The sequence below is a fragment of the Hemitrygon akajei genome, unplaced genomic scaffold, assembly GCF_048418815.1.
Source record: "Hemitrygon akajei unplaced genomic scaffold, sHemAka1.3 Scf000073, whole genome shotgun sequence".
Lineage (NCBI taxonomy): Eukaryota > Metazoa > Chordata > Chondrichthyes > Myliobatiformes > Dasyatidae > Hemitrygon > Hemitrygon akajei.
Window position 1 is genome coordinate 2303980 of NW_027331959.1, and position 12182 is coordinate 2316161.

At 38.9% G+C, this 12182-nt stretch overlaps 2 protein-coding genes across 2 annotated transcripts in view; both read right to left on the reverse strand.

The window, feature by feature from the left end:
• The window catches only part of LOC140722262 (uncharacterized), a 240639-nt gene that overhangs the window by 219128 nt on the left and 9329 nt on the right, over nucleotides 1–12182 (reverse strand). The window lies entirely within an intron of this gene.
• On the reverse strand, nucleotides 5174–9638 carry LOC140722260 (uncharacterized). Its single transcript, XM_073037055.1, has 2 exons — nucleotides 7581–9638; nucleotides 5174–7413 (listed from the first exon to the last, which is right to left on the reverse strand). Exons 1-2 carry the CDS (start codon nucleotides 9366–9368, stop codon nucleotides 7138–7140), a joined length of 2064 nt encoding a protein of 687 aa, XP_072893156.1. The 5' UTR covers nucleotides 9369–9638; the 3' UTR covers nucleotides 5174–7137.

Consider the following 12182-nt stretch of genomic DNA (forward strand, 5'->3'; position numbering starts at 1 on the left):
AAACTCTTATCTGTCCCCCCTAACTACTGCTCTCCTCTTTTCCCTCCTTCCTTTCTCAGCAAAGGGGCCAGTCACTGTGCCAGAGACACGACCACTACAACTTGTCCCTGGTAAGTCATCCCAAACAACAATATCCAAAACAGTAAACTTATTGTTGATGGGAATGGCCACAGGGGCGCTCTGCTCTCTCTGTCTATCCCACCCCCCCCCCCCCTCCGGACAGTCACCCAGTTAGTTACCTGTCTCCTGACTTTTAGGGGAGACTGTCTCCCTGAAACTTCGATCTATTACTGCCTCTGCCTCCCGAATGATCCGGTTCATCCAGCTCCAGTTCCCTATCACAGTTTGACAAGAACTGAAGCTGGATGCTTCTCTTGTTGGTGTAGTCATCAGAGACAATTGTGCTGTCCCTGACTCCTACATCCTACAATCGGAGCACTGGACTGCCCTATCTACTGTCTCCATCACCAACTCCTAAGTTAGTTAAATTAATTAAAGAACCTTACCCGGCCTTACCCACTGGGAGCAAGTTCGTCCTCCGCCTCTGCTAGCCAAAACCTCTCGAGTCAAAGCCTCAAAGCTCCACTGCTGCTCTGGCCCCACTCACTCACTGGCCGCTCCGCTTGAGCTACCCCTCTTTTTATTTGTTTGTTGAGCTATTCAATTTACGATTACCGAATCAGACTGCTTGGTCACCTGACCTCGACAGCCCAATCAGCTGCTTTCTGCTGAGTCTGAACTATTCAAATCTTTTCATTATTATTGTCCAAAATAATAAGTGTACATCAAAGTAAATAACACTTATTGTCAAGGGGAAAAAAACATTGTTTTAAAGATTGAAAAATGTGGTGACACGAAAAAAGGAAAAAAAAACACTAAAGCAAAGAAAAGTGAGGAAAAAAATATTAAGAACGCAATCCCGGAGCCATGCATTATACAAAAAGCTTCTAAAGATAACCATCAAACCTCCAGCAAGAAAAAAAATACAATTAGATCATGGAGAAAATTATCAATTAACTCAAATGTTAATAATGAGAAAATGAACCCCTTCTTTTCTCAAAATTAAACACAGGTTCAAAGGTTCAACTTCTAATTTTCTCCAAACTAAGACATAGCATCACTTGGAAGAACCATTGTAACAGAGTGGGAGCCGACGTATCTTTCCACTTCAACAGAATGGCCCTCCTAGCTATCAATGTAACAAACGCAATAACATGTTGGTCAGACAAAGAAATAGCTTGGATATTTTGAGGAATTATTCCAAAAAGTACAGTTAATTTGTTAGGTTGTAAATTAATTTTAAGTGCTTTAGAAATTGTAGAAAAAAACTGACTTCCAGAACTGTTCCAGTGTAGAACAAGGCCAAAACATATGTGTCAGTGTAGCTGTCTCAGTTTTACATCTATCACAATAACTATCAACATCAGGAAACATTTTAGACAATCTCTCCTTCATCAAATAGTAATGATGTACAACTTTAAATTGAATCAGTGCATGACTAGCATAAATCGAAGAAGAGTTAACCAACTTCAGAATCTGTGTCCAGTTCTCCGTCATAAAAGTCAAAATAAGTTCCAATCTTGTTTCATGTTAAATAAAGGACACTTATCCCATTGTGATAGTAATTTATAAATTCTTCCAATGGAATACCTAACAAGCCAGCATTCAATATGTAAGGAAAATTAGTTAAATGTTTTTGTAAGGAACGTCTAACTTGAAGGTATTGTAAAAAGTGTGAGTACGAAAATCAACGACTTGTTCAAAAGGCATCAGTCTATCTTCTTTAAATAGATCCAAAAAAGAATTGATACCTTTATTTTCCAAAGTAAAAAAATTGGATCACTCAAATAATGCTTTAAAAAATTATAATAAATTAAACTACAAAGTGTAAATTTTTTAATATAAAAAAATTACAGAACTGGAGCCAAATTTGTAAAGAATACTTAATCACAGGGTATCAATTTAAATTAGCAACTTTAGCTAATTGTAAAGCAGATCCCAATAACGAGGTTAAATAAAACTGTTTCACAGCTTTCAATTCCAAATCGACCCAAATTGGCCGTTCCTTCTTATCAACCCAGTGTAACCAAAAGGACATATATTGCACATTAACAGCCCAGTAATACATTCTTAAATTAGGCGGAGTAAGACCTCCATCCTTTTTCAATTTTTGTAAGTGACATTTACTAATTCTTGGTCTTTTATCATTCCATATAAAAGATGGGATAAAAGAATCAATCCGATGAAAAACACATCTTCGTTAAAAAAAAAACAGGGATATTCTGAAATAAATATAACAATTTTGGTAAAATCAGCATTTTGACTATATGGATGTGACCAACAAGTGAAAATGTAAGTGGGTTCCATCCACTAAATAAATACTTCATAGAATCTACTCAGGGATCAAAATTAGCTTTGTAAAGATCCTTTTTCTTTTAGAGATTATAACACATAAATATCTAAAAGAATCCGTAATGTTGAAAGGAGTATTACCATATATAGAAACAGATTCATTTAAAGGAAATAATTCATTTTTATTATAATTTATTTTATATCCTGAAAAATCTCCAAATTCATGAAATAAATTTAGCAAGGCAGGGAGATTCCTCGGGATTAGATACATAAACCAGAAAATCGTCAGCATAAAGAGAAATCTCATTCACAAGAATCCCATGAATATCTTTAGCTTCACGAAGAGTGATACCAAGGGATTCTAATTTTAAGTTAAATACCAAAGGACTTAATAGACAACCTTGTCTTGTACTCCGTGAAAGCTGAAAAGAAAGATCTACAATTATTAGTAATAACAGAGGCAATAGAGTTTTATATATCATTCTAATCCAATTATTTAAATTAACTCCAAAACCAAATTTCTCTAAAACATTAAATAAGTATTTCCATGCAACAAGCGATCGAACGCTTTTTCAGCATCGAAAGAGATGACACATTATAGAGTTATAAAAGAAGATGGGTATATAATGTTAAATAATCTCCAAATATTTGAAAAGGAATAACGGCCGTTTATAAAGCCTGTTTGATCTTTAAAAATAACTTTACCCAAAAATTTTCCAACCAATTGGCCATTATCTTTGACAGGATCTGAGCATCAACATTCAATAATGAAATAGGTCTATATGAGGCACAATCAGAAGGACCTTTATTCTTTTTACGAATTAAAGCAATAGAAGCATCATAAAAAATAAACTGTAAATCGCCTTTCACAAAAGAGTCCTTAAACATTTCCTACATATACGGAGACAGCAATTTTCCAATTTTTTAATAAAATTCTACAGGGTACCCATCAATTCCAAGGGCCTTACCAGATGGCATTGAAAAAATAGCTTTATGAATTTTGGCTTTGGTAATTTGGGCATCAAGAGTTTTTTGATCATTAACAGAAATTCGAGGAAAAACGATCTTTCGTAAAAAAAAAAGTTATTTTTAAAGAATCTACTGGAAATTTAGATTTATAAAGTTCAGTATAAAAATCTTGAAAAATCTTATTAATGTCTTCATATTCCCAAGTCAGGGTACCATCTTTCCTACAGATTTTCAAAATTTGCCTTTTGGCTCTGGCCGTTTTTAATTGAGATGCAAGCAGTTTGTTATTTTTATCTCAAAACATATAAAATTAACTTTTTAGCTTAAGCAAATAGCCTTCAATAGGATGAGTTAATAATAAATTATATTGTGATTGAAGTTCCTTCCTTGTTTAAATAAGTCAATATTAGGGGAAATCGCATAAATATTATTGAAGTCTTTAACTTGTTTTGTAATCTTATCTAAGTCTACTTTAGTCTGTTTTTTTTCAGGTTAGCAGAATAAGAAATGATCTGACCACCTTAAAATGCTCTAAATGTATCCCATTTGATTCATTTAGATGTACCCCCTATAACATTAAAAAGAAAAAAATTATTTTACCTGGTTTTCAATGAAGCTACAAAGTCTGAATTCTGCAATGATGTCTGAGATAGGCGCCAAGGTGGGTGAGCAAGGATGGCATCATCAAATTCGAAAGACAAACTGAAAGCTGCATGAGCAGATACAGCGATAGTGTCATATTCACAATTCTTAACAGTAGGCAAGAAGTAAGGGTCAACTATAATATAATCGATCCTTGAATATTTTCTATAAACATGTGACAAAAAAGAATATTCTCTATCATCAGGGTGTAAATATCTGCATAATTCAATCAATCCAAAAATTCATCAAAAAGGAATTAATAAGTAATGAGGAGTGATTTGGAAGTTGCTGGATGGTTGAGCTCTTGTCAATCAAAGGATTTAAACAACAGTTAAGATCCCCGCCCATTATCAACATATATTCATTCAAATAAGGCAGTAAAGCAAATACATTTTTTTAAAAAAAGATCATCTAAGTTAGGACCGTACAAATTGACCAAAACAGCTTTTCTGTTACAAATTACTCCTTTAACAATTAAAAATCAACAAAAGAATCTGACTTAATGTCCTCTTGAATGAACGATATATTGGATTTAATAAAAATAGTCACTCCCTTAGTTTTATTTTGAGAAGTGGAGTGAAATTGCAAACTCTTCCACGATCCAAAAAACCTAATTTGATCTCCCTCCTTGATATGCGTCTCCTGGGCAAAAATTGTATCAGGTTGAAATCGATTAATGATTTTTAAAGACTTTTTTCATTTGATAGGATGATTCCAACCACGTACATTCTAACTTATTACATTAATCTGTTTAGATTCCATACTATAATTTTATTCTACTTTACACATGTGCCAAGCACATACCAATACGGGATGATCAAAAATGGTGGTGATGGAGAATACAACCACACAGAAAACATACATGCTCCGGAACCACCCAATGGGAAAAAAACCCCTAATTCTAACCCCATCCCACTCCCCCCACAGCCCAGAAAAAGCAGGCACCCTATGATAGAAAACACAGCCAAGACTGCTCTGTCTGTCCAAAAAAAATTAAAAAAGGTTCTCTAACCCTCCCCCAGTTAAAAAATGAAACCCACTGACCTTGTAAGAGGAACGACAATCTCAACAAAGGAAAATGTTTACATTCCAGCATCTACAAACTATCCCATGTTTATATTTAATCTTTTTTTTAAAGAAAGAGGAAACCAAAAAATTATCTCTTAAAAAGAAAAAAAAGCTCCATCTTAAACTTAACATTAAATCCCCTAAAAAAGCTTTAAATTCAGTTATAAGATGCAATAATATTCATTATATAAAAAACATTCTAATATATTGAAAAGAATTTAAAAAATAAGCAGTTATTAAAATCTAAAACATATTACCTAGAGAAACCAAGCACAGTGTTTAATAACAGATCAACACAATCTTTAAAACTAATATTATACAAATAATTGAAACCTCTGCTAAGTATATATAAGAGAAGGAAATAGCCCCATTAGTAGGAAAAACTACCAGTTAGTTAATTAAGAAAAAAACACAAAAAATATCAAACCAGATATTAGGTTAAAGGAGTAAGTCCTTTTATGTTCTTTTTCTCTGTCGAATGTCCAAATAACCATTTAAACAGTCATACCTGAACCATAAATCTTCTTACCAAAAACAACAATGATATGCAATAATAAACAAGTCCCCTAATGTTCTTTTAATAGTCTCTCAATGAAATGTCCAAGTAGCCTTCATAAATCTTCTTTCCGAAATGCTATTATGCAGATAATATGCCAGACAGTTCAATCGGCGGTCACAGCAAGTATAGTTTAAACAAACGCCAGTGCAACTTTAGGATCTGCGAGGAGGAGAATCAGGAGGAAAAACTTTAATCCTTGTTGGGTGACGCAAGGAAGGAAACAATTTCTTATCATATGCCTGTTTCATTACCAGAGCAAATTTTAATCTTTGTTCCATTACCTCCTTAGAAAAATCTTCATAAAAACCGAGCTCAGATGTCTCAAATCTAAAAACTCTGTTTTCTTGCCTGTCGCATTATTTGACCTTTAATCCTAAAATAATGAGAACAAACCAGAACAGCCCTTGGTTTATTTGGATCTTGAGATCTTGAAGTAAAAGTTCTGTCTGCTCTTTCTACAGTAGGCGGCTGTGATAATATAGAAGGAAATAAGGTATGAAAAAGCTTACCAATGTAAGCAGTTAAATCTCCATTTTCAACTCCTTCCTGCAGCCCAACAATTTGTATATTCCTTCGGCGAGACCTAGTTTCCAGGTCTATAATCTTACTTCGATATCATTCCAAACGAGTTTTACTTTATTTTACTTTCAAGCAATTTTTGCTTAATTATCTTCAATTCCTCTTTGTGTGTAGAGACTTGAGCTTCCAGATCCTTAAGTTTTCCCAGAAATGACATCATTTCATTACTATTCTTTTCAAGTTAGTCTTTAAATGAACTGTGTCCAAGCCATATCTTCAGCCCACAATGGCATTTCATCAGATCCTTCCTTTTGCATCTTTCCTTTCCCGTTGCCTTTATCACTAGGTTCACACAAATATTTCCCACTCCTCAAAGACATATTGTTCCCCTTCAAGAATCAGCAACTGAAGATATTAAATTCGGTTTAAACTAGGGGGAAAGGGACAAAACTAGGAGCAGCTCAGAAACTGCTGTTACTCCATTCACAGACAGGCGCAGCCTCCAGGAGCTAATGGTTTCTCTGCAGCAGCAAAGTTTAGCTTATGACTGGAAATAACAGGGTTTTGGAGTGCCTAGCTATCCAATGAGAGAGATATTGTTCTTTCCTGTGAGTCTGGAAGGTAGATTTTCACGGTCTTTTGCCAGGGAGAGATGAGAAGACACGAATGGAGAGAAAGGGCCCTTTTTCTTTTTTTTTGTTTCCTTTACTAATCCTATAGTCAAAGTAAGAATTAAATAGCTCAATTGTTTAATCGCAGATTGTGTACGATTTGTTATTTTTGGGGTACTGATTTGTAACAGGGGACACATCATGCAGCATTCACACAAACGAGATTGCTTAGGTTTGGCCAAGCTCAGGGGCTATCACCCCCTATATTAAGTTGCTAGCTGAAGCAAGAGTTACATAAGGTTAAATGACCTGAGTGAATCGCTCCCCACATTCACAGCAGGTGAACGGCCTCTCCCCACTGTGAACTCAATGATGCACATTTGGTTGATTTTGCTGAGAGAATTACTTCCCAAAGTCTCAGCAGCTGATCGGCCTCTCTCCTGTGTGAACTTGATTGTGTGTCTGTAGATGAGATGACTGAGTCAATCCCTTCCCACACACTGAGCTGGTGAACGGCCTCTCTCCAGTGTGAACTCGATTGTGTGTCTGTAGATGAGATGACTGAGTCAATCCCTTCCCACACACTGAGCAGGTAAACGGCCTCTCTCCAGTGTGAACTCGCTGATGTACCTTCAGTTGAGATGAACAAGTGAATCCCTGCCCACAGTCTGAGCAGGTGAACGGCCTCTCCCACTGTGAACTTGCTGGTGTGCCAATAGGGTCGATGATCGAGTGAATCCTTTCCCACAGTCTGAACAGGTGAACGGCCACTCCCTAGTGTGAACTCGCTGATGTCTCTGTAGATGAGATGACCGAGTGAATCCCTTCCCACAGTCTGAGCAGGTGAAACGTCGCTCCACACTGTGAACTTGCTGGTGTGCCATTAGGAAGGATGACTGAGTGAATCCCTTCCCACAATCTGAGCAGGTAAAAGGTCTCTCCCCAGTGTGAATTTTCTGATGTACCTTCAGTTTAGATGACTGAGAGAATCCCTTCCCACAGTCTGAGCAGGTGAATGGCCACTCACAAGTGTGAACTCGCTGATGTACCTTCAGTTCAGATGACTGAGTGAATCCCTTCCCACAGTCTGAGCAGGTGAACGGCCTCTCCCCAGTGTGAACTCGCTGATGTACCTTCAGATCAGATGATCGAGTGAATCCCTTCCCACAGTCTGAGCAGGTGAACGGCCTCTCTCCAGTGTGAACTCGCTGATGTACCTTCAGTTCTGATGACTGAGTGAATCCCTTCCCACAGTCTGAGCAGGTGAATGGCCTCTCTCCAGTGTGAACTCGCTGATGTACCTTCAGTTCAGATGACTGAGTGAATCCCTTCCCACAGTCCGAGCAGGTGAATGGCCTCTCCCCAGTGTGACCTCTCTGATGTACCTTCAGATGGGACGAACAAGTGAATCCCTTCCCACACACTGAGCAAGTGAACGGCCTCTCTCCAGTGTGAACTCGCTGATGTACCTTCAGTTTAGATGAGCAAGTGAATCCCTTCCCACAGTCTGAGCAGGTGAATGGCCTCTCTCCAGTGTGAACTGACTGGTGTACCTTCAGTATAGATGAGCAAGTGAATCCCTTCCCACAGTCTGAGCAGGTGAAGAGCCTCTCTCCAGTGTGAGCTCTCTGATGTACCTTCAGTTTAGATGAGCAAGTGAATCTCTTCCCACAGTCCGAGCAGGTGAATGGCCTCTCTCCAGTGTGAGCTCTCTGATGTACATTCAGTATAGATGAGCGAGTGAATCCCTTCCCACAGTCTGAGCAGGTGAATGGCCTCTCTCCAGTGTGAGCTCTCTGATGTACCTTCAGTTTAGATGAGCAAGTGAATCCCTTCCCACAGTCTGAGCAGGTGAACGGCCACTCCCCAGTGTGAACTGACTGGTGTCTCAGTAGGTGAGATGATCTAGTGAATCCCTTCCCACAGTCTGAGCAGGTGAATGGCCTCTCCCCAGTGTGAACTCGCTGATGTACCTTCAGTTCAGATGACTGAGTGAATCCCTTCCCACACACTGAGCAGGTGAATGGCCTCTCTCCAGTGTGAACTCGCTGATGTACCTTCAGTTGGGACGAACAAGTGAATCCCATCCCACAGTCTGAGCAGGTGAACGGCCTCTCCCCAGTGTGAATAGCCCTGTGCAAGTGTAGGTGGGATGATCGAGTGAATCCCTTCCCACAGATTGAGCAGGTGAACGGTCTCTCCCCAGTGTGAACTCGCTGATGTACCTTCAGTAAAGATGAGCAAGTGAATCCCTTCCCGCAGTCTGAGCAGGTGAACGGCCTCTCTCCTGTGTGAACTCGCTGATGTACCTTCAGTTGAGATGAGTAAGTGAATCCCCTCCCACATTCTGAGCAGGTGAATGGCCTCTCTCCAGTGTGAGCTTTCTGATGTTCCTTCAGTTTAGATGAGCAAGTGAATCCCTTCCCACAGTCCGAGCAGGTGAAGGGCCTCTCTCCAGTGTGAACTCGCTGATGTACCTTCAGTTTAGATGAGCAAGTGAATCCCTTCCCACATTCTGAGCAGGTGAATGGCCTCTCTCCAGTGTGAACTGACTGGTGTCTCAGTAGGTGAGATGAATTAGTGAATCCCTTCCCACAGTCTGAGCAGGTGAACGGCCGCTCGCCAGTGTGGGCTTGCTGGTGTGCCATTCTGTCAGATGATCAAGTGAATCATTCCCCACAAATTCAGCAAATGACCAGCGTCTGCCCAGTCTGAACTGACCGGTGTGTCCACAGGTGGGATAACTGACTGAATCCCTTCTCACACTTATAACAGGTGAATGGCCTTGTCCAGTGATGTACCTTCAGTTGAAATGACCGAGTGAATCTGTTCCCACTGTCTGAGCAGATGAATGCGTTCCCCCCGTGTAAAATGACGGGCACGCCAGTTGGTCTGATGATCGAGTGAATCCCTTGCTCCTCTTCTTAAATATCTGGACAGAGACAGCAAAACTGGCATGTTGTGTTCGAGATTCCCGGAGACAAATTCCTTGTCATATTTAACCTGTAAAAAGATTTACAAAATCGATCAATGTGTGTGGGACAACATTTCAGATGAGATCACTTGAGTTGGCAAGGTGTGAGCTGACATCACACTGTTACAGTGAAGTTCAACCCAAGTTGGAGAGAGAAATCATCTTCTAACTGGGCACAGTGCTGGTATCTGGAATGACCATCAAACTCTCTGATGCTCTTCCTGTCTCTATAACATAGGGGCAGTTCTGCCATCTCCAACCTGTGATCTGGCTCAGTTGTCTCTCTCCATTGGTATTATTCCCTGTTCCCAATGAGCTGCATGGGTGCCTGGTCCCACAGGAACTGAAACACTCCCACGCACCCACCACTCTCTGTGTAAAAGTACTTACCCCTGACATCCCCTCGGTATCTATTTCAAAGCGCCTTATAACTATGCCCCCTTGTGTTAGCCATTTCAGCCCTGGGAAAGAAACCTCTGGCTATCCACACGATCAATGCCCCTCATCATCTTATCCACCTGAAAAAAAGGCTCTAAACATAAACAAGGAAATTATCCATTGCTTTGAGGATTTATTAGAGGTCTACAAAACTATGAGGAAAATAATAGGTTAAATGCCAGCAGCTCTTTCCACTGAGGTTGTGTGGGACGACAACCAGAGGTCGTGGGTCAGTGGGGAAGGTGAAAATTTAATGAGAGCATGTGGAAAAGCACTTCACAGAAATGGTCGCGAGAGTGTGGAATGAGATGCCAGCACAAGTGATGAACGTGAGCTCGGTTTCACCATTTAAAAGAAGTTTGGATGGGAGCCTGGATGGTAGGGGTATGGAGGGTGATGGTCCCGGTGCAGGTAGACGCATTAGAGAGCTTAAATGTTTTTTTTGGCATTGACTATATGGGCCAAATAGCCTGTTTCTGTGCTGAACTTCTCCATGTTTCTATGATGGAGAAGCTGGTCTAACTTGCTTCGAAGGGAAAACAAGTAGGAGTGACAATGGAACAGCAATGGCTGGAGTTTCTGGGAGCAACTCGGGAGTTGAGTGATCGATACTTACGAAAGAAGTGGAAGCATTGGAAAGGCAGGAGGACACAACCATGGCTGAAATGAGAAGCCAAACAGAGGGGAAACAAAAGAGCAAAAACTATTGGGAAGCTTTTAGGAACCAACAGAAGACGACTAAAAAAAAAGTCAGATAAGCTCAGGAATTGGAATGATGATTAATGAGTCAGTCGTTAATGAGTCTTGGCAGCACCCAACAGTCTGATGCATTTAGAGGAACAAAATATCCGGGGCCTCAATATCTCTTGAGAACCAAGGTTCCCTGCACCAGTTACCTTTCAACTTTTATTTTGACAGGCACATACAAACTCCACAACCTCAAAATTTCACTTCTGAAGGCCTCCCACTTACCAAGTACTCCTTGGCCAGAAAACAGCCTGTCCCAAACCACACTTATCAGATCCTTTCTTCTTTCAAATCTTTTTATTAATTTTAAGAGAAACATAAGTAAAATATGAGTACAAAACATTTGAGAGTACACAATTAATAGATTAATTAACAATCAGATATGTATTAATCAATATATAAAGTCTCCCAAACTCATAGTATTAATGTAAAGGAATTAAGAAAAAGAGAAAAAGAAGAAGAAAAAAAAACCCAAAAAACTAAGAGAATTTAAAAAAAAACTAACCAACATGGGCAATTGCATAATGTTAAATACATACAGTAGTGCCGATGACTCCGAACCTCCATCCACACAATTCAGGATAGTAACAATAAGGTTCACGATCAGACCATTTAATTCATATGAAAATGTTGAATAAATGGTCTCCAAGTTTCCTCAAATTTAACTGAAGAATCAAAAACCACACTTCTAATTTTTTCTAAACTCAAACAGGAAATAGTTTGAGAAAACCACTGAAATACAGTTGGAGGGTTAATTTCTTTCCAATTCAGTAAAATAGATCTTCTAGCCATTAATGTAACAAATGCAATCGTTCGTTGGGATGAAGCGGATAAACGCTTATTATCTATCATTGGTAGACCAAAAATTGCGGTAAAAGGATGTGGTTGGAGATTAATATTTAAAACTCTTGAAATAATATTAAAAAAAATTTTCCAATAGTTTTGTAAACAAGGACAAGACCAAAACATATGGGTCAACGAAGCAACATCAGAATGACATCTATCACAGGTTGGATTAACATAAGAATAAAATCGAGCAAGTTTATCTTTAGACATGTGAGCTCTATGTACAACCTTAAATTGTATTAGAGCATGTTTAGCACAGATAGAGGATGAGTTTACCAATGATAAAATTTTTTCCCATTGTTCAGTAGATATAGGACAATGCAATTCTTCCTGCCATTCCTTCTTAATTTTTTCTGATTTATCTGGCTGTACATTCATAATCATATTATAAATGATAGCTACTAAACCCTTTTGACAAGGATTGAGAGCTAAAATTCTTTCTGTAATGTCCAATGGA

Coding starts and splice junctions, on each gene's coding strand:
- LOC140722260 (XM_073037055.1), bottom strand. CDS start 9,368: ATGGCACACCAGCAAGCCCACACTGGCGAGCGGCCGTTCACCTGCTCA. Junction 7,414..7,580: donor CACACCAGCAAGTTCACAGT/GTGGAGCGACGT, acceptor GCAAGTTCACAG/TGGGAGAGGCCGTTCACCTG.